This window comes from Passer domesticus, chromosome 4 (genome assembly GCF_036417665.1).
Source record: "Passer domesticus isolate bPasDom1 chromosome 4, bPasDom1.hap1, whole genome shotgun sequence".
NCBI classification, from domain to species: domain Eukaryota; kingdom Metazoa; phylum Chordata; class Aves; order Passeriformes; family Passeridae; genus Passer; species Passer domesticus.
In genome coordinates this window covers 45,417,964-45,445,771 of record NC_087477.1, presented here as the reverse complement: position 1 = coordinate 45,445,771, position 27,808 = coordinate 45,417,964, and the positions used below count along the sequence as shown (strand labels likewise).

Below are 27,808 nucleotides of genomic sequence, written 5' to 3'. Positions count from 1 at the left end.
TCTCCCGCTTCCCGGGAAAGCGGTGGCTCAGGACGGGCCGGAGAGCGACACGTCCCGCCGAGCGCCCGGGTCAGCGTGCCCTCAGCAACAGCGAGGGTGGCTTGGGGCGCTCGCGTGGGGCCACACAGGGGAAAAGAAAAAAAAAATTAAAAAATGAAAGCGGTCCTCAGTGAGAAAATCCACCAGCAGGTGCACACCATGAGGGACATGGGCAACTTCTTGGCAGGCCAGCCAAGGAGCTGGCCCGACACCAGCTCATGCAGGTGGCTTCTGCTCGAGCAGGGGCCGAAGGGAAGAGCAGAAGTGCGTCGGGACGGAGGAGTTGAACAGGGTCTAGTTCCCTGTGACCTGCTGGATGTTGCCGTCTTTTATTCGATCAACTCCAGCAGGAACACTGCTGCTCAAAACAGCTGGCCTCCTGTGTTTTGCAGACATTGCTGACGTTGATCATTAAGTACTTGAGTTGTGTCTCAGGGTTTGCTGAAGTCGCCTCTGTGATGCAAAATGGCAAAAAGAAAAACGAACTGACATCTATTTCAAATGTGTCTTTGTAAACAACACTAATTCAAGCAGTGATCAGGAATACTACATTTAGAATTTCTGACTTGGGGCACTAGAGGAGAATTTACTGTATTTAAACCTCTGTAAATTACTTCGAAATCTTTGGAGATTGTGTAGTGGAAAATGGATTTAGCAGGCTGAACACAATTCAGGTATTTAAATCTGATTGTGTCTGTAAAATTAAAATGCTTCTTTACTGGACTAAAAGATTTTAAATTGGAATAGTATCTCTAAAAGAATAAATCTACTAATAACCAACCAACACTATTTTTATAAGAGTGAGAAGAGTTTGAGGCAGCATATTTCAAGTAAGACACAAAACAAACTGGCAGGAGTGTTTTGGGTGAAGACTTACTGTAGATGGGTAGTGAAAGCCTTCACCAGTGTTTCTAATAAAATCACTAGCTATTAAAACTAAATGTATTTTAATCTGTTATTTTCATTTTTGCTAATCTCCAATAACACTCCTCACTAGGCAAATTCCATTTTCTTTTAGTTTTCTCAGTTTACCAATCCTTTTTCACTACAGTGATGTTTGATTTGGGAACACTTCAAAATTTTTTCAATGGGTTACCACTGGAGGTTTTTCTAAATTAAATAATCACAATTGGCAGTGTCTGTTTTTATGAAGTCTGTGCTTTGTAACTACTGAATTTTTCTCTTCTCAAGAGACAACTAGATTTGCCTCTGAGTTGTATTGGAGAAGACAAGGTACTTGCTAAAGATTTAAATGCACAACAAAACCTGCTTGCAGGGAAGTCGGCTCCAAAGGAGCCAGCCAGAAATAATGCTCTCTGAAATGGAGGTTTAAATTCAACTGGCTCCACGTAGCATAGCATGTCCGAGGTCTGAGTTCATAAATAGGTGTGGCCTGGGTAGATCCGAGAGTGGATGATGACTGTCACATCACACTTCCAGGTTTCTGTAATTCAGAGTAAACTCCTGGACACATCACTTTGTAAGACAAGGATCCCAACTTCTACTGATCCGTAAAACCTAAGTGAATTCTACTGTGTTGTGTTTAAGGGTCCGCACAAGACCACTGTAAACTTGTGAGCTGGTCTGGAAGCTGAGGGGTTTTGTTCACTCTTCACATATAAATCCTGCAAGTAGGTAGGCAGCTGCAGATTGTGCACATTCTGCTCCATGCTAACACGAAGAACTGTTTAGCAATGTTACTATTGTGGTTTAACCCCAGCCAGCAGCCACACCCCAGGCAGCCACTCACTCACTCCCCCAACAGTAGGATCAGGGACAAAATCAGAAGGCTAAAAGGTAGATAATTTTGGTTGAGATTAAGTTTAACAGGGAAAGCAGAAGCTGCACACACAAGCAAAGCAAATCAAGGAATTAATTCACTGCTTCCCAGGGCAGGCAGGTGTTCTGCCATCCAGGAGAGCAGGGCCTTGGCTCATCCTCCAGGAAAGCAGGCCCCCATCACATGTAAGGGTTACTTGGGAAAACAAACACCATCACTCCAAATATCCTCCCCTTCCTCCTTCTTCTCCCCACTTTATATACTAAGCATGTTGTCACATGGTGTGGGAATGTCCCTTTGGTCAGCTGGGGTCACCTGTCCTGGCTCTGTCTCCTTCCAACCTTCCATGCACCTCAAATTCCTCACCAGCCTGGCCGTAAAAAGCAGAAACAGCCTTGGCTCTGTGTGAGCCCTGCTCAGCAATAACAAGAACATGTCTATGTTATCAACTCGGTTCAGCACAAATCCAAAACACAGCTCCATGCCAGTCACTGTGAAGAAAATTAACTCTACCCCAGCCAAAACCAGTACAAACATTTATTCTTAACATTAAACATTTCCTATCTGTGACTTCTCTCATTTTCTTGCAGTGTTCTTTTGGCTTCAGAGCAAATGTTCAACATCAGTTAATTTCTGTGATGCAGAGCATCAAAAAGAAACAAATAGGGCAAGGTTCAATTTTTTTTTCCTGAAAAGTATATCTTTGTAGTTCAGTAATTTCAAGAGGAATCAAAGCAAAAACTACTTCATCCAAAATACATTATGTGGTTATGGCAAAACAACTTGTATCTCTAACCATGAGAAAACACGTCCTTTAAATACAATGCCTAGATTTTGATGGGATCCAATACCTCTTCTTAGAAAAGAACTTTCAGAGAAAAAACTTATTTATATATGTCTGTGGGTGTATGTATGTAGTTTTGAAAGGAAATGGGCTATGTATCTTATCTATGATGAAATAGCTGTCATTTTTGTTTATGCTGCAGCAATTCAAATTACTGCATTTACTGAGAAAATTCCCTGTCATGTTTCAGGCTGTCCCTGTAATAATTCTCATCGCTTTTCCACTTGTTTTAGTGAGTTACAAAGGAATGTGGCCAATGCTTACTTAGGATCACATGGTTCTTCAGATCTATTGACACCAGAAATACTTTACTCATACAGAAACCCCAATACTATCCATCAGTGAATTGCATCCAGTGAAAATGAAGTCATGCTAGCAGAGCTCTGCTTGCTAACAAGATAGTCCCACAAGTTACATGGTCCTACAAGTAGAATAACTGATCCTAGTAAAAGTCAATGTGACTGCATATATACATGGTGGTGTATTAGCATGTTTAAGGGACCATGCTCTAGGCTGATGTGGTCACGTTAGAAGAAAATCTGGTTTAGGTTTAGCCACAGAGGACACTGATATAAGTCCTTAGTTATTTTTAATTGACAAATGTAGGTTAGGATGACATCTCCAAAAAAGGACAAAATATAAGGTGGTAAGAACATTTGCTCTTGTTTAAGATGTTAGAAGTCATAACTGCTGAAGGGTTTGGGTAGAATGCTTATGAGGACATGCTGCTGAGGCTGGGATTCTTTTCATGAAGAGAGGAGAGGAAAGGAAGGGCTCTAGAATGGAATACTTCAGGACCTCTCAGTACTCCTATTGCCTCAAACAGAAAAACAATGTGCTTCTTCACTCTGTTAGCTTTTAGATTATCCATTATATTTGTATCCTACTGAATTGACTTGAGAGTAAATTATGTACAAAAATATACGTAAAGATAAGTATGCATTTATCCAAAATATGTGAGGGCACACATGCATTTTTTTTTCCATCAATGACACAACCATCCAGCAGCAGACCTTTATGCAACCCAGGCCCCTGTATCTAAACAAATCCACAAGGACCTTTGTGGAATTCATGGCAGGACTTGAGTTCAACACAGACACTAGCTACTACTACATTCTTTTGTCTAAGCCACCAGCATTAATATCAGCATTAATCCAGCATTGCCTAATCTTAAAAGGCCTCACTCTAGTAGAAGAGACTCCTTTTTCTTGCTTGAGAAGCATGGAATATTTAAATGGTTCTTCAGAGAACCATTGAGCTAAGGACATCAATGCAGTTGAGAAGAATTACACTGAAAAGTAATGTGAAAAGGAAATGCGGGAAAGTGCATGCAGCAGACTGAGAAAGGGACCAGATTGCAGAGGAATATGTACTGGAGAGTAGGCAGAGAGAGAAAAAATAAAACATGTAAATTTGGATTGTGAAATAAGGAATAGCAAAGCAGCTGCTATCAAAGAGAAATTGTACTGTGACCAAAATCAGTTAAATACAATTAAGCATGGATTAAAATATTTTGTCTTTTCTAGCATTTATTTTCCTGTGTGAACAATTGCAAAAGCACTAAGAAAGACACATACTTAATGACAATAGGTGAAGGGATAAGATTTGTCCTGTAAAATTCATGGACCTTATAATGATGATGATGATGAAAATTAGTAACTATGAACTGTTTTTTCAGTGTTCAAAACCAGATATAGTGTAATTCCTAAAAGGACTTGATAGGACACACAATCTAGTAAACAGACTTTAGGTACTCTAATCCTATTTCTGGAAAATAAGGACACATAAAAAGCAAATGGTATGACACTTTTTAATTCTCCTTGATGGAGAAGCCAGGTCCCTGTGGTCAGTGCTGTGTTCCTTCTAGATTACAGCTTCCAAAAGGAAGTCCTGGCTGAAATAAGAATTACAAATGGAAGCAAATGTAGGTCATAGCCATGATTCATATTTGTACTGCAAACTACAAAGATGCCAAGATATCTTGTTGAGTATTCTGAGACCAAATGATGCAAAGGTTTGGATTTCACATATAGTGTATTCCTGAGATGACTGTGAAAGGGATGGAGCAACTCCTGCTCTCATACCTGCAGACTTGTGTTGCTTCCTGTACACTGGATAAGGCAGTCAGGTCTCTATACTGAGTGGGTTCCGTTCACCAAACCAGAAGAAAGCCCATCAAAAATTACCAGATTTCACGTTATAGCCATGTTACTGCTTAGACCTGATGCAAAGGTACCAGCAGAAACCTGCAGCAAGGATGTCTTGGGAAAAGTTGGACCATCCCAATCAGCAATGTGCAAAGCTGATGAGGAGTTTCACCCTTAACACAGAATTATATGTTACTGAAATAAGTTATGCACCATTTTTTTGTACAGCCTACACCAGAAAAAAAATTACTTATTTGTAACATTTAGGTTTTAGCAAACAATGCATCATAAGCAGTCATTGGAGTTTTTTCCTGATTATTTTACTTTATAAATAGAGTGTAGAAAAGACTTTTGTTTATTGTTGTGTTCTCTCCTACTTGTTTAGCTTGTCAAAACATTGTTTTCTTGAAAATGAAGCAAAAGTAATTTTCTTCATGGATAATAACTGCAAGCTACCTATTACATGCAGCCCGTTAAAGTCTGTGTACTTCTCCTCCATCATATTCCCACTCTAACAGCAATGTTGGGAGATAGTCCTAACCAGGTCAATCAACCAACACACCTCTTTCTCAGAAGAAAACGGCTACAGCTCATTAATTAAAGTCACATTTAAACAATTGATGTACTGCCATCTAGTGCTTCCTGAATGCACAACGAGACAGAGAGATGGACTCGTTTAGGTAGTCCTGGGTATCCAGGATTGGCCTACTGCATACCAGTAGTTAAAATCATCAATTTCCTCTAATCGTGCTCATTGTGAGCTTACCTAAGAACAGTAATTGGGAGCAATTTATACTGTGAAAAGAGACATAGTATGCTAAAGTAAACAATCTGAATATTTACTGTTTCATATGCATATAAACAAGACAGAAGGAGCAGTATTTGCAGAGTCTATATCACTTGAGGGGACATTTAGTGAAAACGAAAAATGCTGTAGACTGGGAAAAAGCAAGTGGGATATACCTCACACATTGTACAGATTCTTTTGTTGTACAAAGAGGCAATGAAAACAAAGACATTAAAATACTAAAATGTTTAGGGAGGTATAGCAATTACAATCACATAGGTCTAGTTACTGCACATAATTTTGCAGAGAGGCTGTTCATAGAAAGTGAAAAGCAAATCATGCTGCTGTTCCAGAAATTGAGTTTATCTTCATTTGGAATAACCTTTTCTGTGTGTGTAAGAAAGACTAGAAGTATTTATACTTCTTGTATTTATAAGCATATACTCATTGTTTAATAAAATAGCTCAGATCAGTACTTGTAGCTATACAGAATGTCTATTAAAATTGGACTCCTAGTAAACTGGACAAAAAAAATTAAGGGGAAATTTAAGTCAAAGATAAAGATATTAAAAGATTTAGTCTAATAATTCTGGTATAAGCAGGTACATAAGGAGGAGTTTATTATGGTGTTTCTGAAGTGGAATTTTCACTGGTATCAAAGACAGTCCCTTGCCAATATTTCTATGCAAAAGAACATTGGGATCCAGACTAATATAGTGAGGTTAAAAAATTGGTAACTTCAGAACTTAAAATATTCAAAAGAATATTTGTTGGAATGTTAATATTTAACCATACACCCTAAAAAGTTAGTTTACACAAACTAGTTCTTGACAAAGTAGTTTTAAGATTTTCAGACAAACTATACAGAAAACGAAGAAAAAAACTGTGGGGAAAAAAATAAACTAATTTTTCCTTGAAATTTCATTTTCTGTCTTTATTTCAATTTTATCAGTAGTTTTCCCAAGGTAATTATCTCAAACATACCTCTTTTTTAAGAAAATCACCTTAGAAAGTATATAATCTAAGGTGATTATATAATACTGAAATATTTGTAGAAAAAGCTCTATTTCCTTTTATATAGTTCAAATAAATGCTTGACATATTGTGATAGCTTTATAACAGAATGTAAACAGAAATGTGATTTTGAAAAATCAGAACAAAGTGAAAAAATTACTCTGCAGAAGGAGTACTTTTTACCCTGCAAATTAGGCATTTGCTTAAGTGCTAAATCATTTAAAACTCAAAATCATCTTTAGCACAAAGTAAGATAGACTGTGATAGTTAATTCTGAACTTTTATACTGCTAGTGTATATTTCTAAGAGTAGATATGAAATTGAAAAGTTGTATCCTTTCTTTAACCCCAATTTATTTGATTTTTAATATATCTAAGAAATCAGTAATTTATTTTTTTTTTAGGAATCAAGAGTGCCCATTCTGTTTTTCACGCTTTTTCTCTTTGGTATTATTTTGCTCTTTGTCTCATCTACATAAAGTAGTCCAAATTCTCTCTCTACAGCCATATCATCTACCCTTTTTCATCAGTCCTAACTCTGGAATTCATTATGGACATGTAAGACATTTTGCAAAATCGTCTGTACTAATAGATTAGCTGAAGTAACCCATGGCCACACTAAGCCTCCAGCATTCAAATTTGTATATTAATCAGTGAAAGACTGAAAGAGTTTTTATCAATGCCAGTGTAACGCTCTTCTCTTTTCAATAGCTCACATTTAAAGGCCACAGAATTTTTAATGGGCATTTTTCTTAGGAAGCAAAATCTGCATAGCAAGTGGCAGGTTTTGATTACGTGATTACCGTGCATAAATAGCCCCGTGCTGCTCAACACAAAAAGTTGACACTTACATGATATGAAAATCTGAAACTATACACGGATTGAAAGGTTCCTTTGTATTAAACATATTCAGCAGTGAACTATTTTTTTTAACCTCCACAGGAATTTAAAAATTTACAGGAGCTTGAAATAAAATTAGTACTTCTGAAGTGTCTGTAATATGAGGCTACAACATAGACTGCACTTACTACAGTATGCCTTTCAGGATTATTACAGCCAATTCATGCAAATAAAATTTTCTACTATTATTTTTACCTTTTCACTTCCCATTTGTATTTTAAGTAATGCTGGGATCTGTCACAACCCCATATTCTCAGAGCAGAGACTGTATTCTTTACATAGAACTGAATACAGTTGAAGTACTAATTGTACTTGTAGTATGAAAAAAGAAACAGTAATGATAATTATATCTTATAGCTGAATGTGAAAAAATTTGTGAGCTCAATCCTGTTTCCATTCATGCCAAATTTTACATGAAACTAAGAGGAAGAAAAGTAGATATTATGTCTTTTTGTGAGGATACAATTGTGACAGCTAGTCCCCAAATATTGTAATTAGTGATATGGCAAAGGTAATGCCTAAGTAGAGCATTTACTCCTGTGCATCTGTCTAAGTAGAGCTTTCCCTAAGGGCAGCATAGCACTGTTGGGCCATACCACATCTTTTTATCTTACCCTTACCAGATACTTTCATCATTACTGATGGAGTTGCAGTGGAAATAATTTAGGACAGGCCATATCTTCATCTATTTTAGACTGCCCAGCATTAGATCATGCTTCAGGAGGCAGACTTGCAAGTTTGTGTACACTAAAATTACAATGTCTGCAAAATTTGATGAAGATGGAACAGGAATGGAGCAGAAGAGAATGCTTCTTTATTAGAACCTATCTACATCACTAAAACCTCTCACTATAAAAAATACTGTGAATTTAGCAATTAAAATGATATATCAAAACCAAAACAAAGATTGAGTTATCTAGTAAGAACAAGAGCAGACTACTACTATAGAGATTACATACGTGTTTTACATAAACCAGTTGAAGCTGGCAATCACATATTTCTGACTATGTTAACTGGTGTTGTATGCAGTAAGTATTTATGCACTTCACATATTTAAACTTGTGTTTTCCCTGACTGGGCTCTTCAGTAGTCCATTGGGAACTCTTCATTTCCTATTCAGTAAAAACAAAGTTTACAATTATATATAAAATTATAGCTGTTCAAATGAGTGCTAAAAAATGTAAACTTACTGGGACTTTAGGATTCCAAAATTACAATTAGAAGAATTTGTTCTTTTGATTTTATCTTAAACACTTGTCTAATGGCATGTCTCACACACACTGCACATATGTATGCAAATTGTGGCCTCTGTCACTGAAAACTTTTGTCATCTGCTGATTAGTAGGATCTGTGTTCTTGTCAGGAATGGAAAAAAAAGAGGAAGCACAATAAGGAGGAGGAAAAAGGAACATTTAGGCTGAAAACTGGAACAGACCATGCTCTTATCACAGGAGCTGGACTTTATCTGAGTCAAACCAGCAAGTTTAGAGCCTCTTTTTAATTTAAGATAGTTGTCCGGTTCATTAAATGTGTGTATCTGTATTAAACAAGAACAAATGAACGCAAGTGATGAACGTAAATGCTCTGGCTGGGAGGTTTCAGTTGAGAATTTTTTTCTAGAAAAAGATAGCCAGGAAAAGTCACAGAAACTGAGATAAAAGACTTGGAACTTCTTCTCTGAAGAAGCTCATACCTCAAGAGCAGTTTTCACCCCTTGGCACTTCAACATGCTTTCAAGAGAGACAGAGCCACTGCAGCTGTTCAGGGCGACAGTCCTGGCTTCTCTTGAATAGTACACACAGAACAATTACAACCTGGAGAGGATACAATCTTACTTGTCTTTCAGCCCCTCTTACAGCTTTGATCCTGTTCAGAGTCCTCACTAGCATTAGCTGAAGGGTAAGGGATGTTCTTATAGAACAAACAGAAGGTTAAGAAACATTAGCTGATGAACAGAGCACATAACAGATAATAAATATGATGCTTTGGAAATTCATATTTTGCACGTGCTTGAACAGTGTGTCATTCTGATCCTTCTCATTTCAGAGATGTTATAGCTGAAAAATGTCAGAGAGGCTAGCAAAAACTACCAATAATAACTAAGCACAACTATGTGGTTGAGGAGTATGCAGAATACACAAGGCTGTCAATGTCAATAAGACAGAGATCCATAAGGGAGCAGTCTGGACACTGTCAGTGGCCACAGTTTGTTTCAGTGTGATCATAAAGGGTTAGAAAATTAAATTACTAAGCACACGTGTTTCTTCCCAAAATATACAACAGGGCTAGAAATATCTTAGAAAATGTATAAAGTGCCTCATGAATGCTAAAACTTTTCGTGATCTGAAGGGACAACCAGATCCACTGGAAACAGTAACTAGCTGCATAGACGCCATGCTTGCCGCAAGACCCGCTGGAGATGAGAAAACACTCTGCACCGCAAGCCGACACCAACCCTACGCTGCCTTTACCCACACTTTGGCCAACCATCTGGGGTACTCTCCCCTCCCAGCGCTGCCTCCCGAGCCACGGCCCCGCAGGGACACCAGCCCGGAGCTGCTGGAAGTGGGCTCCGTCTGGAATTCAGCCGCGGGTAGCCGAGAGAACTGCACCGAGCAGGGCCACGGGGCAGCGCGGCACCCCAGGGCGGGCTGGGGGTACAGACCTGTGCCGGGGCGGCGGGACGGGTGCACCACACCCAGACCCGGCCCCGGCCCCGGCCCCGGCCCCTCCGCCGGCAGGGCCGCGCCCCGGGGCGGCGCTGGCGCGGCGCGGGCCCAATGGCGGCCGTGGGCGCTGCTGGCGGGGCGGGGCGGGGCGGCGGCGCTGCCCGTGGCCGGCCCAGGGCGGCAGGGCCGTGCCGGGGGTGCCCATTAAACGCCGCCCGGGCGGCTGTGGTGGGAGGCGGCGATGGCGCTGACGGCGGGGAGGCGGCGGCAGGATCTGGACAACGTGAGCGCGGCGGGCGGGAGCGGGGCCGCGGCCGCGGGGACCCCGCCCGGGTGAGCGGCCGGGCTGCCGCTGAGGGTGGGCGCCGCCGGGCGAGCGCCTCATGTTCCGTGCCGTCTCTTCCTTCCGCCTCTTCCTGGCTGTTTTCCGTCCCGGGCGCCCGAGGCTTTATCTGTTCCTTCCGGGGGCGCCCGGCGGCCCAGGCGCGTCCCCAGGGGCCGCCTGCGAAGTGAGGAGGCCGCCGCGGCCCCTCGCTCCCCGCCCTGCCCCTCCCCAGCCGGGCTTGAAATATCCCCGAGGCATTTGGGCCTGGGCTTGTTTTTAATCGAGGTTATTAGCCTCTAATCGGGGCTGCTCGTGTGGCTCCTTCAGGTTTTCTGGGTTATTTTTCCACAGGCGGATCCTGTCTGTGCCATCTCTGGATTATGTGCTGCTCGCTGGCATGACCGCGGCGTTTCTGTGTTTGTTTGAATGTTTCTCCCCGCCCCAGCTGGAAGCCTGCGTGGGCAAGGCTTGCTGGCTGTGGCTTGTTCCTGCCTGCCCTCCTCCTTGTGCTGCCGCTGGGCTGCTGTGGAAGCGATCACATGCTGGAAGTGGATCAGGGAGCCAGGAGGCTAAAGCTTTAAACTGTGCTCAGCAGAAGTGCCAAGCAAGTCTGGATTTAAGGCATCTTGGCTTTTGACAGTTGTGGCTTTGGCTCATCTTAATGCAATGAAACCCATGTTTGCTCCAGTTAGGAAGGACGCTTACTGGCTTTTCTTTATGTCAAATTGACTGCATGGGAACATCATGTCCCATGCTTTAATTCCCCTCCTCTCCATGTTGTCTGTAATAAAATCTATTTGAAGATATTATGTAATCTAGTGCTTCCTAATACTAGCTGTATTTTAGGATACAAAGATGGACTGTAGCCAGTCGAGTGCCCTGATCCCTCATGGAAATGAGGGAATGGTGAAATGCAGAAATGGTGAATAATTTAGTCCCATGAGACAAAGGATATTGTCCTAGGAAGAATTGCTGGGTTTGTGGGAGATGTGAGCTGTTAACCCCACTACTGATTCTGTGATCATAGAATGGTTTGGGTTGAAGGTCCTTTAAAGATCTATTTCCAACCCCCCCCTACCATGGGCAGGAACACCTTCCACTAGACCAGCTTGCTCAAAACCCCAGCCAGCCTGGCCTTGAACACTTCCAGGAATGGGGCATCTGCAGCTTCACCAGGCAACTGTTCAATGTCTCTCCACCCTCACAGTAACTAATTTTTTACTGATGTGTAATTAGGTGAGATGCCTTGGCTGCTGGAGTGTTGGTCCTTGCTCTCAGAGCTTAAACTACACCTGGCCTTTGAAAATGGGCGAAGGAGGGCTAGAGGGCATCTTTGCTTTCATGGTTCTAGATTTTATATCAGTCACAAGAAGAGTGCCATTTGTAAACATTTAGGTGTGCAGTAAAAGGTCATTTTACCAGTCAGGTGTTTCAGTAAGGGTCATTTTCAGTCAATGACTGGGCTAACTAAAAGGTATCAAATAGCTGAGGCTGGTCTGTTCACACTCCTCTGTGGTAGGGCAAGTGTAGTGTTCACAGTTCTAAAATAAAACTGGTTGTTGACTGAAATAACTCCTGATTACTATTTCCTTCACTGTAGGTAGTTGTCTGCAGGTGAAATAACACTGGGGAGACAATCTACATTGTCCTCATTGACATGAGATCTAAACCTAGGTGTAATCCCTCTCTTCCTGTGTTAGTGTGTAGAAGGATGGCATGTTTCATTTGTGTTGAGGCTTGTGCTGCTTTTTCTCATGGCAAAGAGAAGTCCTCAGTTTATAAATCAGTAAATAGCCTGGTGAAACCTGGCACATCTGAGTAGCCAGAAGCCTGGAGTGGGATGAAGTCTGCCCTTGTCTTGTTCTGGGCTATGGTTGGTATCATGAAGAACAGCAGTCAAGACTTGAGTGGAAATCTTGAGCTGTTTTCTCTTCTGAGGCAAGGGACGTAACAGGATGCTAAGGGAGAAACTCTAGCAGTTTTGGCCATCGTAGTGCCTTGTGTGTGTTCCACTTAATACGTATTGAATGACTTTGTCCTGGCCTGAAAGGAGCAGGGATGCATAACTGTGGGGCGGGTTCCTTGTCCAAAGTTTTTCCCTCCACCCATACTTAGTTTTACCTTCTGCTTAGTAAGAGACACTACATTTGAGCTGAATGTGAAGTCAAAGAGCTAGCCCTTGGCTCCAACATGACATGGGCAGGCTGCACTCTCTCTGGTGTAGGTAGAGAATATCTTGCTCCGCACTTGGTAGCGCCTTCTCTGTGAGCTGCTGCTTCTTTGCTGCCTGAGTTCAGCTCTAGTTACTGCTGCAGGTGTTTTAACATGTCAATAGTATCAAAGGCTGAATACTCAAAACTGTTACACTGCAACTTTGTTGTTGCCTCCAGCTATAGTCAGACAAATGAAAGAACAACAAAGAGTTTTGCAGTACCTGTATAAAGCATGTGAGAGAGACTTTGTGCCTTTTTCCCGTAAATATACTGCTGCTTCTGACATCTTAGGATTGAAGCTCAGATATTTGTAATACATTTTAAAAACTGAAGTTCCTGAAGACTCAGTGTGATACTGGGAAGTTGGATTCTTCAGGGACATAAAGATGTGATGAGAGTTTACCTAGATTTAAGAGCTTTCTGGAGATATGAACCTAGTGGAGGTTTTCCTTCTCAAGGCTTGATTTGCTAAGAGGAAATTCTAAAACCTTTGTACATTACTTTTAGAGCTTATCTGTTGCTATTGTTTGCCTTCCCCTTCTGTTCCAGGGCTCCTTGGAAATAACACAGAGTTTGGAAGATGATCCTCTACTGGATGCACCACTCATTTCGTCTCATACATTGCATTCCCAGCTGAGGCCAAGATTTCATGCTATCCCAGCAGTTCTCCTTGCCAATTTCCTGTTGCTAATACATGTAAGTTTAAGAAGCATGATTTCCCTAAGACACTTGCTATCTCTTGTCTGAATCCTTCAGAATCCACTGTTCATCTGACAGAATTCTGATGATATTGAATTGCATACACTGGCTGTTCTTCCAAACCAGTGAGGTCCACTTTGCCAATAAATTTTGATAGTGTATATGCTATCAAATACTTTCTGCCTTCTTGTTCTGGTTGCTGGTGCTATGATACATCTTGTTAAGAGGAAGAGCATTTTAAATAGTAGTTCTTCTATGCTGTTGGAAATGTAATTTAAAAATAATATTATTGCCATAGAAGTGCTATGCTAGTTACAGAGGGCTGAGATAATTTTCGTGCCGTGCCTTCTGAGAGCAAACCTAATTTCAGAGAGAGGTTAGCTAAACAATTAAAACTGGACTTGCTTAGGGGGTGTTGCATGTTAGTGGAAGGAGAAAGAAAGTGATCCAAATGTTACTTCCTGCTCTCATTTCTGGAGTTAAGAGCAAAAAGCACAAATACTGAACAGTATCTAGGCATTTATGGAGGCTGGCAGACAGAAGCAGAGAGAGAGTCCTGCCTAGTAGTGAGTTTTTCCTTGATAAGCTGAAGAGGCTTGTTGTTGCTTGTGAGTATGTAGCAACCAGATATGAAGAAGGAAGGCTGAAGAGCTCAGAGCCCAAGATCTGGCTGAAATGTCATTTTCATGTCTTTTAGGGACATGGGTTAGTGGTGGATGTGATAGTTTTAAATAAAAGGTGGACTTGATGATCTTAAGGGTCTTTTCCAACCTAGATTGGAAATGATTCTATAGTACCAGTGACACAAGCTGTTTTAGAGCTTCATTAGATCTCAAACACAAAATGCAGTGCCCAGTGTTCTTGAAAACATGCTCTCTGCCAGGACTTGAAAAGCACATACCAACCTCTTTGGGCAGTTGTTCAATGTTCTTTAGCCTTCTAATTTTAGGAGTAGCTGTTTTGTGGCCCTTGTAGTAGTATCCAGAAATGCTCCTCTGGCTGTCAGGTAGACTTAGGAAAGACCTCTGCTGTTCTGCTGAGTAGACTACCACAATTCCCAACAGAAACCATGTACCCAGCCTTCTCCCTTCCCCTACCAAAAGAACTCTGTGCCATTCCCTTATAGAAGGCACTTGAAATGTGCTATTGGTAACAGGGCAGTGACTATTTTCTGCCAAGCCTTGGGGCTTTGCTGTCTCCTACCATAACTAATGCAGCCAAATGTGAAGTCACCTAGATCCTATGAAACTGCTGCCTGTTGTCCTCCCACTTTTTCTTTCCTGCAAATGGAGAGAAGTGTGGTTAGATGAAATGGGAAAACTTCTGTGGCATCTGTCAACAACACATTTTCACAGGTTAAGTCTTGTTGTTGCTGAACCTGCTTCAGTGACCAGTTGGTCCTTGGAGCAAAATGGAGAAGTATCCTTTTCTGTTGGCAAAATAGCATTATACTTGCTACCTTCAGTGGCACTGTCTCTCTCACTGAAAGGATGGGTGGGCAAAACAAGCTTATTGGATATCCTTCCCCTGTGCTTCTGCAAATGTGCATTAATCTTGTGGAATGTGAAGAGAGGCCAGGTTAGCTTCTGATGCACAATCTGCCAAAGGGATAAATGTCCTGGGGAAGATAAGCCATCATAGGATTGTGCGGTAGAGCTGTAATACATCTCTGAAGCAATTTGTATGTAACTTGGAGTATTTCTTCTCCACCTTCATGTGCCAAGAAATGGAGTTAGGCATCAAAATAGCTGCTGTGATGCAGCTACCTAGTTACATACAATTCTGGAAAGTGGTAGGATGTACTGGACTGTGGTAGGACTGGATTTTTGAGTGCCTTTCCTTTTGCCAAGCTTTCCTTTTCTGAGGGCTTCCCATCAGGAGGCTGGAGAGCAATGTGAAGTGTACAGGCTAGAAATAATGTCCTTATATTAATCCTTTCTTTCCTTTAACCTCTGTGTGTGTGCACGTACACAAAATTGAACTTAAATACTACTCTTTATAAGAATAACTTTTTGTATGTAAAAAAAATGCATGGGGTGAAACACCTATTATTAAACTGCCCAACAATGCAAGTAAACCATATTTAATAAATACCACTCTAAATGCCAGCTTCCTGTTTCCTCTTGTGTGGACTTATGTAGTAGTTTAGTGGAGATGCAATGCTAGATCAGTCCTGCTTGCATCAGTTTAATATAGCCATTTTCTTTACTGAAATATATTCCTAACACCTGGAAGGAGTAGAACTAATTGTATCAGTATTGTAAAATGGCAAACCTAACAGTAAACAGATCAAATAAAATAGCTGAATTATTCACAGCTTTATAAGAAAAGAAGGTGGTAAAATAATAGATTAAACAAATGATAAACCTGCCTCTTATTTCACTGCTTAACCTAGCAACTTGACCTATCTCAAGGTAATATGGTATTTAATTTGTATTTGAAGTAATGGTTTTATGGATAATGTGGGGTACACTTCTATTTTGGTTTGGGTTCCTTTCCTTCCACCTTCTATCCTATCTGTCCTCTGTAATGTCTTTTTTAGGTATTGACAGTTGTGTGAAAATTATTCCCCTTTCTTGCTCCCTTCCCAATTACCTAACTCTGGTCACAACCTGAGCAAGCTAAGAGCAGTTTATCTCAAAAGTAATTAAGTAGTTCTGAAAAGTTAATTTCTGTGAAGAGTGCTGCTTGAGAAAGTATAAAAACAGGAAATAAAAGTTCAAGGGGGTGGAAAGGAGGCAGTGGGATGTTAAATATTCATAGAACTAAGTGTGGAAACAAAGGCTGCAAAAAAAAATGGGGTGCTTTCCTCTGTCTTCAGTTCTGATGTGCTGTTTCTGTCAGTTATGACATGCAGAACATCTGACACTTTTTTTAAGCTAAGTGTATTAGAACTCATTTTTAGACTTGAGACAAATTGGTTTCTTTGTGTTTTGTATATTAGTAGCTCTCAATTTATTTCTGTATTGGTGGGAGTTGTTTCTCTTTACAGTTCTGTTTTAAAAATATTCCTGTTCTGTAGAATGAACCAGGATGAGAAAGTATAATACTGTTCTTGTTCACTGAATGTACACAGTAGAGAAAATATTTTCTGTGACAAAACTCTACAAATATTAAGAAAGCCCTATGTGTATACATATACTACAGGCAATATGCAGGCACAGCTTTGCTAATTGGCCAAGAGATTGCTGATGCTTGCTGCTGATGCTGGAAATTTGGAGAGGAGTCTAGAAGACAGGAAAAGTTATGGCATAATGGTAGTGGTCTGAAAGGATAAGTATATGTACAGTCTGACTATATATGCACTCAGACTGACAATCTGTCTGGTTTTTCTGACAAGTAAAAAGGTAAAGTGGAAAAATATGATGGTAAATATACTACTAAGGAATGATTACCAATTGGCAAAGATGCCTACCCGGTGCTAATTCACTTTAAATTACTCTGATGATTCACTTTTCTAAAGTCAATGTGGAGATGATCTTCAGTGGCTGTAGGAAAGCATTGATTTTCACTTAGGAAATGTCAATTTCGGGAAATATCAGTTTCAGGAAATATGGAGTGTACTGATAAGAGCCTGTCCCACAGAGCAGCATTAAGTGTAATTGAATGAGTCTAAAAAGAAGTGGTTTCTCTTTTCTAGGAGCATAAATTAAGTTTTCTTTAAAGTAAAAAGGCATAGTAAGGAGGGTCCAGAAATGAAATAAATTCACTATGAAGACTCAAGGAACAGTGGAATTGATTTAGTAGAAATTCTGGGAAGGGTGACAATTACCAGCTCTGTTCTGCTGGAGACTGCTTGCCCTCCTGGAAGTCAGTCTTACTATTTAGCAGAGTGAAATGTAGTGGCTGTAACAAGTGTCTAATGTTTTATATGTTACATCAACTCTAATAAAATCAATTCAGAAAGCAATGCATAATGAATTAACTACATAATCCTGGTTTTGTTTCAGGGTTTTTTTCATATATATAGCTAAGTGTTGACTTCAAAGATTTTTCTAAAACTCTTCCTTTCTCTTCCAGGTTGCTTTTGTTGTTCTAGCATTTTTAGCAGCTATGTTTTGTTCCTACCCCAATCCAAACCAAGATAAGTGCCCTGGAAACTACACTCACCCGCTTAAAGTGCAGACTGTCATAATAATTGCAAAAATAATTCTGTGGGTTCTGCATGTCTGTTTTGAACGATATGCGCAGCACCACCACAGCAGAGTCAGAAGAAGAGGTTACTTCTCCATATACCGATCAACAAGGCATCTGAAAAGGCTGCCACTGCTGATACATGCCACAGGTGACATGAACTTGGGGTTTCTTCCATCTAAAGCTTTAGACTGTGACACAATAAGAGACTGAGCAGGTTATATATCATTGTGTATTCTATATTATGAACTTTTAAGAACCTGTCTGTGAGCACTTACGAATGATCCTTTAGTCAGATTAACCTCTGTACTGATCTTTCTGGTGCGCCAGATGCAGGTTGTAAGGAACTGTTTCTAGTGCAAAAATGCTCAGGACTAGGTTGAGTAAAACATTTAGTCATTAGCATTTAGTCTTCAGCCATGGAGTATTCAGTCAGCAAGGTTGGTGTTTGGCTGCTAGTGATCTTGATTTGCATATTCATTTGTCTGGTTGGATATGTGGTAAGCCTGCTAGTCCTTCCAGGAAGCTGCTCTTCTCTTTTCAAATTCAGCAATCCACATAGAAACAGATGAATTGCTTGTTGCCCAACAGCTGTCTGAATTCAGTGAAATAACCAATTTTCTGACCTTCACTGAGGATGTGTAACATTCAGCCCTATATCTGACTGCCTTTCTCTACTTTCTATGGACAAAAGGTGGCGTATTGGAGTGATTTAACTATATTTTAAAGTTACATCTCTGCCAAGTTTAGCTGTAAAGCGTTGGTGCACCTAACTAATGAAGCTTTTCTACAAGTCACTGTAAAATCTGAAATCCATTTAACTTAAGGGGATTTTTCCCACAAATAGCAGTAGAAAAGGGCAGAGCAATGGCTTCTGCAGTGTTTCTACCTCTTATGATCCCACCTCCCTCCTGGAGTCAATAAATCCCTTTTTTTCACCGGAGTTAATAAGTGAAATGGTCCTGTTCTATATAGGAATCTAGCTTTCTTTCCACACAGTCTCTAAAAGAGCTAGTCAGCTTGATAGATGTGCAACACTTCAGGCTCTGGCCACTAGATAGAGCTCTGAAGATGTAGAAATGTTTGGGGTGCAGTGACAGAAGCAGACCACAGGAGGCTTAATCACGTAAAAGGATTATTTCTGCCTGTTGCAGTGTAATTGGCAATCCTTTACCCTGGTTTCAGTCTTAGATGGAGCCCACTTCTCCCCTACTAGACAAACTCTGGGCGTTTGTGAATGTTCAGATGCAATCAGGTGAATTTTGATCATCTGTTGTTCAGAAGGTAGTTCTTCCATTACTGCAAGCTTCCTGCCATGGTAATGACTGCTGATACCACTTCCTTCACTTGACTGGCACAGCAGGAAAGAGAAGTACAGTTCCCTAGCTACATTAATGGTCTTTATAAATGTAGTTCTTTATCCAGACACTGATCTGACACATTTTTACAGGAAGGAAGAAAACACTTCACACTCAGTATTAGAAAAGATTTTCAGGCCTGTAACTCAGTATTTTTTCTCCTTGACTAATTGTACTAATTTCAATTAAATTTTCAGTTATGTTCAAGTATTAAGATAATAGCAAGTGGAAGCCTATGTAAGTAGGCTTTGAAAGGAACCTGTTAAGGTTTTTTGTTTTTTGCTCTGTTAGCCTAATTTAAATATGTTTTAAATCCACTGCTTGAGGAAAATACTCCCTCATTTTCAGCTGACTTACATGATCTCTTAGGAATTGAAAGAATGACTAAGAAGAATAGCATCAACAAAGCCAGAAACAGTTTAAGCCCATGTACCTATTTTAGGTATTTCTAGTGTGTTTCTTCCACTCTTGTTTTTTAAGTCAGAAGAATCTATAAGAAAACTCCTAATTGTCTACCATTACAAGCATATCCTGAAATGAAACCTCATTTTGCTACCAGCAAGTATAAGCTTGCATGTTAAGGAAATTAGCTGAAGGGGCAAGCATGGTATGAAATGGAAAAGCATTACTGAAGTGTTGCAACCTATGCAGATACTACGCATGAGAAAGCATTTGTTAATTTTCAATAGCTAATAAAATTAATAAATCTTTAAAATATAACATTTGTTTTCTAGGTAATACAGCCCTGCTCTTGATTCTGTCGGTGCAGCATTCCTTTCCTGATCACAGCAAAGTTTACCTGTATCTTATCCTGGGAATCCTGAGCCTGGAGATGATCAGTTCCCTGACATGCTTAGTGATTTACACAGGTGAGAGAGGCAAGCTTAGCCTTCTTGTGTGACATTCATTATAGCTGGTACTCAACTGTTTGTTTGCCCTCACAGTAGTTCACTTGTGGTTCCCCAAGGCATTTAACTGCCATTATAAATACAAAACTATTCTGTGCTTGTAGAAGGAGAACTAAGGCAAATTCAAAACAAATTGGGAAAGGTTGTCAGGCTTGATTTGGTTCCAAGGGCTGCTAAATGAAAGCTCAATGTTATCTTAAAGCTGTTAATCCAGTGAAGTGGCAATAAATGCCTAATTAATTCAAAAACTGTCTCGTGAACAGGTTTGTCTGTTTATCAGTGTTTCTCAAATGCATGCACCACAAGCTGTGAAGCAGTAAGAGCTAGCTGGCTTAGTCAGAACTGTGTCGGGGATTTACATGTGGGGTTTGCATACCTGATTGTGTGATTGTGCCTTTTCCAGTCTCTTCCTCTTTCCCTGGTCCCACCCCAAAGGCTTCAGTTTCTCTTTGACACTAAAATGGAAGATTCCTTCCAATGAATATTTAAAAGATGGATGGTTTTGGAAGCTGTGATCATATCAAAACACTGTAGTGCTTTATAAAACTGTGAGGCTTTGCTTTGTGCTATCACTGTTGGTTTGTAAGGTTGTCTGCTTTAGGTTTGGCATAACGTATGAGACTTGATAAAACATTTGGCTTTACCTTTGCAAAACTATCTAAAATGCTGATAAATGCTTAAAAGAAAACTTTGGTGTGTTCATAGTAATGCAATGGCACACAGAGATACTGGTAAGTAGCTTGTTTATCTAGGAAATAAAATCTATTCTGACTCTCCTTCAACAGCATCAAAAATGCACCAAGAAATAAGGTCCCAGTCCTAAACTGTGTCTTTGTCTTACAAGTGTGCAGAAGCCTGAGTGCTGCAGGCTGGTCAGGCTTTCCCCTCAATGGCCCAGCATGGCTCAAGTAGACTGACTGTCTTCTGAAAGAATAAAGGCGGTGATGAGGGAATGCAATCATGGCAGTCCTGGAAAACTATTCCAAGAATGCTGGAGATCATCCCTTCTTTGCATACGCATACTTACTTTCCTGGGAAACTCGGGAAATAAGAGATAAATTGTAAAACTTTAATAGTATGCCAGGAATTTCAGAGAAATGCTATTTCTAGCCCCGAGGCCTGCTGGAGCTCAAAGAGCTGCATTGTATGACTCTTACCTTGGCCAAAAAGAATAAGTGCAAGAAAGATGACCTGCATAGTAGTAAGGTCTGAGCTTGTACTTCTGTAAGAACTCTCAAAACTATTTTTCTGCTTATTTGTCACCAAAAGGGTATTGTTTCCTGATTTTTACTTGTGCCAGTTCCTGTGACCTTCAAATTCATTAACCATGTTTGTGCTATGACTGTTGGTTTGTAAGGCTTTAGGTTTGATGTAACTTATGAAGACTTGATAAAAACACTTGCCTTTTAAACTTGGCAAAACTATCTAAAATCTTGATAAATAAATGCATAAACAAGGAAGTTGTGGGGTGCATTGTTGTGCTTTGCAGCTCAAAGAGGCTTGATGAAGGGTCCAGTGAATCTTGGAACTAAGGAGAAGAGTTAGGAGTTGTATTGCTAGGAAGGAGTAAGGCAATGTCTTCTACCAACAGCTACCTTATCTGTTGAGCAGACTCAAATCAACATAAAATTCATTCTCTACAGCTTGGTGTACAGAACTAGGGTTAATTTTTATGTGACTTTACACCTGCTGAAAGATGAGGAAGACTTCCAGTCACCCTAAGTTGCTTTTTCCAGTGGGTGGTGTAATTTGTTCTCTTGTTTTCCATCCCAGTGCTTGAGATAAGCTGAGACTGCTTGCATGTCTGTCTTTATCTGTAGTGGTGGGTTTTAAGGTTTTTCAGCATTTTACTATCGAATTAAGGCTGTACTGAGGCAAAACAAATGTATTTGGGGAATTTTGAAAATACCCTGAGAATCTGTAGTAATAATGACATTCAGATGGGTTTTTTCTCTTAGCCAGAGCAGAGTATGTGACTGGGTGGAAGCATGAAGCTTCTTTAATGGAATAGTTTTAAGGGCAGCCCTCTGCTAAGGTTTAGAATTCCCCTCTTCAAGGCAAGCACTTAGCAGATTCTGCTAAGATAGTATCAGCTGAGCAACAATGGGGAGACCAAGGTAAATTTACACTAAGAACTACTGACCCACCCTTTTTTGTATTAGTTTTGTATAATTTTGGAGAGAAGGCAGCACCAGTTCACATACTGTTTCTTCACAGTTAAGTAATTATTTAACTATGAGAATGAGACATAAATGCTTATCTGTAGAAGGTTCATGTACCTGACTTATTTTCTGTTAAATAATACTGTCTCACAAATCAGGAATACCTGACTGCAATTCTAGGTACTTCTCATGCTTGTTGGACCTGTTTATCAATTGTATGATAGACAATTTCCTGTGAAGGACTGCTGCCTTCCTTAAAATTATCTCCTTGCAGCAGTGTGTATATATAGCTGTAGGATGCAGAGGCAGAGATTCAGAAATCTACAAGGAATTGCTGTGATTGACCTATAATAGGCTTGACATATATAAATCGTTCACGTGAGGTAAAAGTGCATGGAATGAAGTACGATACAGACAGCTCTAAATGTCAGCTTACTATTCTAAGTTTTTTACTGCTAGGATAGGGAGTAAAGCTTTTAAAGACTTACTAAATATATGTATTTAATTACTTTCTCACATATTTCTAATATCACTTGAATAAAAGACCAACATTCCCACAAACAACACATGTTGAGAATTCCACATCCATTCCTTTGTGGTTTTATTTGTAGAGAAATACCATCATAGAAATAACTAACCTTTGAGCCTAACTCGTAGTTAATCTCTGGAGGGTCTTAGCATTGTTTTAGCAGGGTGGCCTGTAATAAACCCCATCATTGTACTGACTTGTAAGGACACTCCTCTGTTACAGTAGTGTGGATTTCTCACAGAGTTGCACTGTAATGTTTTTTGTGGCATTAGATGCATTGTTTCACAAGCAGCCCTAACTGTAGAGTCCCAAATGCATACTCTGGATATTTTGATATTTTCTCTGAATCAGGATCTGACATTGAATGGCTTTAAATATTTTCAGCTTCCTTTTTGAAATAATGCAGAGGGTGCCTACAAATTTTCCCACCCATACATCTGTTAAATTTAGCCTTAAACTCTATTCACAGGTGCCCAGGAATGACTTCTGGGTTTGATAGCCAAGACTGCTTGGTTCACAATGGCTTTCTGTAGCAAGTCTGCCCTCGTCTGAGCAGGCAGACAAGCTGCTGCTTCACTGCAGCTGGTGTAGTTAAAGTAGTATTTATTGAAGAGCTTAAGCTAGAAGTTCTGAACCAGCTACCAGTACAAAACTTCTTAAAAAATTTTTATGCCATTTAGCTTAATTTTGCCTGAACTTGGGAGAGTGAATCTTGGTACCCTGTAAAAGGCAACGAAGGTTTCATCCTCTCTTAGGGGGCGGATTAAACTTTGCAGATGTTAAGCAGTATGTTCAAGCTTCCCCATTAAAGTCTGCTTTTGCTTTCCCATTTCCCATTCTCTACTTTGTCTTTCCATGTCCTATCCTAAGGTAATCTTAGGATCATCTGTTACAGATTTTTATAACTTGGACTCTGGTGTAAAAGCTTCTTTTTTTCCCCCCTCCACTTTCCAAGTAATTTATAAAGTTTTCTTACAGTGAGAATAAGCAACTTCAATCGTGCCAAGCCAAGACCTGACATAATTGAAGAAGAAAAGATGTATGCCTACCCTAGTCACATTACCTCAGAAGTTGGATTCAGGTAAGAATTCTGTATTCATTTCTGTGCTGTGTTCAGCCATGGTATATAGGTAGCATGAATGGAATTGCTTGATTTCCTGTAGACTTCCATGCAATCTTAAACCTGTCAGCTAAACCAGAGGTGGGAATAACAGCTCTGAAGGAACTGTGTATAAGCCTCCCATTTTAGATGCACAGATGAGATGCAGCAGTCTTGTAGTTTCTCCATAGTAAATGACAATTTACTATGATACAGAAATCCTCCAACATAAGGATGGAGGTGATTTGACCATTTATGGCTGGTTACATGAATCTTTAATCTAAATAGTTGTGCTTAATCTGGTTTAGTTAATTTTATATTAGGTTTAAGGAGAGAGAGTGTTGTCTTAAACTGTTACTTAAAGCAAGCCTACAGAAGCCTAGCTGCTTTAGCTAGTTTTTTCAGGGAAGGAGATATATTTTGGGCAGTTGATAGACAAAGAAGAAAACTGAGCAGCTCTCAGTTCTGTGCCAGCAGTTGGACATGAGATTCTAGCAATTGGTTTGGAATCTATTTTGAGTTTGGGAAGGAACTTTTAAGGTGTGGTGGGCACTTAAGGAGTAAGGAAGGTCTCAGTGAGAGTAGAAGCTGTCCAAGAGTAACCGAAACTGTCCCAGGCACTGAGGCTTATTTTTCATTTGTTCTTTGTGTACCTGCCAACTGCTCAGTCATTTTTCAGTTGCTGAAATCAGTCTGGTATGACTTAATATAAACTAGTAATTGAAAATGTCATGGATTTCTGTAGAAGAATTAGAGATTTTCTAATACAGTATGACTTGCTTCTATATGTGCTGCCTTCATGAAAGGTTGACTAATGAGAAATGACTAATACTTTGGGACTTTCCCTGGTATCACAAATGCAGCATGCACATGCTTTTATGGAAGTTGGAAGTAGATGTCCAGGATACAGGAAGGATTTAGAATTGTCTTGAATTTTGATACCATGTCTGACTTCCATTTTGATATAAAAACCATGGTGATTGTATGGTGGACCTCATTTCTTTCTCATTCATATTCTCCCCTGAGAAATTCTCAAATGCCCAGGGAATGTGTCTGCAACAATGACCAGCTAAGGAAAAAACTCTGCTCATTTTTGATTAAAGAGTGCAAACTTCCTGTGAGAACTGATTGGAAAACCGTTATTTTAATTTAGCTCTATACAACTCTGACTCTCGTTCCCTTGGGAGTTAACATCTATTGAAAAGTGAATCCTGTCAGCCCTTCAGTTGACCTTGGTATAAGAATGTTTTTTGAATATCATAACCTCTGCAACCTAAGCTACTGATTGGGAGCCTTAAGTTGCTAGTGCACTTTACTGGTAAAGGTTGCAAGTTTTCTGTTTACAAAATTTGTGTTCTGTACTTTCCCCAGTTTATCTGCAGTGGGTTTTTAATTGGACCTAAGCTTTTTTTCACTCAATATCCTTCTCAACACTTTCTAAGAACTATGAAATGGGCAGTGTTCCTCTACAAAATGCTGTAAGGCTGAGGAACAACTTTCTCAGCACTAAGATGCTCACAAGTGTACTAAGAGGGCAGATTCCCAAGTCAGCTGAGAAGAAATAATGTGTAACAAAAGCGTAGACTACACTCAGGAATTGGTATTTCATCTTGCTGTATCTTAAAAATTCCTAATTAGATTTGACAAAATTCTGTACTTTTTTTCGCTCAATTAAGTGAGCTTTATTTAAATGTTTCAGTGTTACTATTGAAATTAAAATGAGAGACATCTGAAAACTGGATATATTTTAAGGGGGGAGGGTAGTTGTACAGGAGATCGTAGAAGTAGCACAACTTTTTGGTGCTGATGCTGTCATGGTGTGTGACAGATATTGCTGTATATAGTAGCATATAATGTATGCTACTCCAGGTTAATCAATTTCTATCTTTACGATGGAAAAACTTATGGTCTCCCACAGCTGAAAGATATTATGCCTGCTCAAAACAAGCTTCCTAATGTGTGTGGGAAGGGTTCCACATTTGTTGCTACAATTCTAGCATATTGTCTGTCTTGGTTTCTTAAACAGTAAGATCCGCACTCTGTAACTGTCTAGCAGGATATATCTAACTCAGTTCTATATACATGGCATGAAATCCTTTCTACATTCTCGTGCAAAATAGAGTTACACATATAGGTGTTGTAGATTGCCTCTTCTCTCAAAAATTAGTCGATCCCAGGAAAAGTGAAACTAAAATAAACAACTGTTTAAGTATGTGTTAATTAGCTCTGATATTTCACATATTAGAAGGCTGCTGTCTTTTACTGAAACCCATATTTACTTTTGTTACTCAAGGGAAAATTCCAGTTTAGAAGAGATAGTTGAGAAGCAAGGAGATGTGATAGAGTATCTCCAGCGACACAATGCACTGCTCAGCAAGAGACTGTTGGCGTTAACATCTCAGCAAATCAAAACCTAACAGCATTTGGGAAACTCCTGCAAGAGCTCTGGAGGAGAACGTGAAGTAATGTAATATCCAGACTGGCTTGTACAGATGTGACTCTTCAATCATCTTTCACGTTTTGAAATGCAAGTTAAGCTGGAAGGATAAGCTGTGCATAAACTATAAACCTATTACAACTGGACACTCTGGCTCTCTTCAAATCCTCAGTCCTGAAAAAAAGTTCTGCAGCTTCAAGGATTTTTAATTCCTCATCAGTTAAAGTTGGACCTGAGTTAATGGTTTAACTTTGCCCAGTTGTTGCTATTATTTTGTACTGCTGTGTAACCATTAAGCTTCAGGCTACCAAAGTATTTTATATTTCTGGAATACAAATTTGTTCTGTAGAAAAATCTGACTTTCCAAGGGATATATATATATTCTATTTCTGAAGCTGAGATTAGATGTGTTCTGTCACTGATTCCCTTTACTTCCAGGGATAGAGGTGGATTACTTCAGTAATCCAATACAGGTACTTGTTTTCTAGATGTCTCCTTTTCTCCTTTGTCAGGTAAGTGGAGAAATTTGGCATCCAATTTGGGATTATAAAAAAGTGGTGGGTGGCCTAAAACTGTAAATCTCACATACAAGTTTGTGGTACAAAAACCATGCCGTGATAAGCAATTGTTCAGAATTCTGGCTTTAAAGCTCTTAAGAGGGATCCTTATTACTATCCCATTACCAGGAGTTTGTGTTAGTAACAGGACTCCTAGTCTGCCAACTGAACTAACAAAGCAAAAATACTTGAGCATGAGCTTTTCCATTGATCTGGTAACTAACTTGTGTTGAATGCTTTTAAAGATGTTGTCAAAAATGCTTGTTACATACTTGCTCTTCACTTTGGCCCTTCAAGAAAGTCAGCATCTTGATTCAAAAGTTGAAGTGGTGTATGTGGGGAAGTGGAAAGCAGCAGAAGACAGGAAGGTCTTTTAGAAGTTGAAGAAACAAGAATTCTTGGTTTTAATTTATGGTGAATTAAGGCTGGTGAAAGAAACATTTTGTTCTGGGTACTATTTTGTCTACCAATGTAGACAAAGAATTATTTTAGAAGCCAATACCTCTCTGGGATAGGGTAATCACTAATCAAAACTGGGAAGAAGACTCTTAAGAGGAATGGTCTTGTAGTTGAATATAAGAAAGGAAAATTAATTCATCCTACTTTGGTGTTAGGGCACAACTTTAGAAGTACCTAGACAGTTTAGTGTGCAAAAAATATGGGGGTTGTCTCATTCAGAGCAAAATAAATATTGGAGGCCTTGCTGCTATCCAACATTAGACTGTTCTCCTTAGCTGTTGTTTCTTGAAAATGCAGCCAGAATTTTATAGTATACATGTATGGAATAAAGTTACTTGTTTTTAGAACTCAGGTTTTGATGTGACTCTCTATGTCAATTTATATAATTTCTATGAAAACCAGTAAAATGTGACTGTGAAATCCATGCACAATAAATGCAACCAAGAAGAGTGTGAATTCTGTTATTTCCAAGCTCATGTACAGATGGTTCCAACAAGCAACCTGCAGATTTTTCTGTTATGCTGAAGTTCTTACAGCAGTGTTGGCACTTAAAACTAGCCAAACAAGGATAGCTGTTCACTTGTTTTGAAGCTTTAAGTTTAGCTTTATTCCCCTTTCTGGATAATGTGTCTTTCCATCATGCTTCAGACTTCTCTGCCACTTGTATTTCTTTCCAGCATTGAGAAGGATGCTGCATAGCAGAATGAGGCAGAATGGCTTTCCCGTGTTTTGAGGTCATTACTCAAACC

General features: G+C 39.7%; 1 protein-coding gene across 3 annotated transcripts; it reads left to right on the top strand.

The window, feature by feature from the left end:
- Positions 1–9,894: 9,894 nt before the first annotated feature.
- On the top strand, positions 9,895–27,515 carry TMEM192 (transmembrane protein 192). Of its 3 annotated transcripts, none has more exons than XM_064417603.1 (6): positions 9,895–10,103; positions 13,267–13,413; positions 17,437–17,701; positions 19,643–19,777; positions 23,486–23,588; positions 25,900–27,515. In XM_064417603.1, exons 1-6 carry the CDS (start codon positions 9,930–9,932, stop codon positions 26,021–26,023), a joined length of 948 nt encoding a protein of 315 aa, XP_064273673.1. In that variant the 5' UTR covers positions 9,895–9,929; the 3' UTR covers positions 26,024–27,515. The 3 variants fall into 3 exon arrangements, with proteins under 3 accessions (XP_064273673.1, XP_064273672.1, XP_064273674.1); XM_064417602.1 differs by lacking the exon at positions 9,895–10,103 and adding an exon at positions 10,276–10,512; XM_064417604.1 differs by lacking the exon at positions 9,895–10,103 and adding an exon at positions 10,309–10,462.
- The last annotated feature ends 293 nt before the right edge of the window (positions 27,516–27,808 follow it).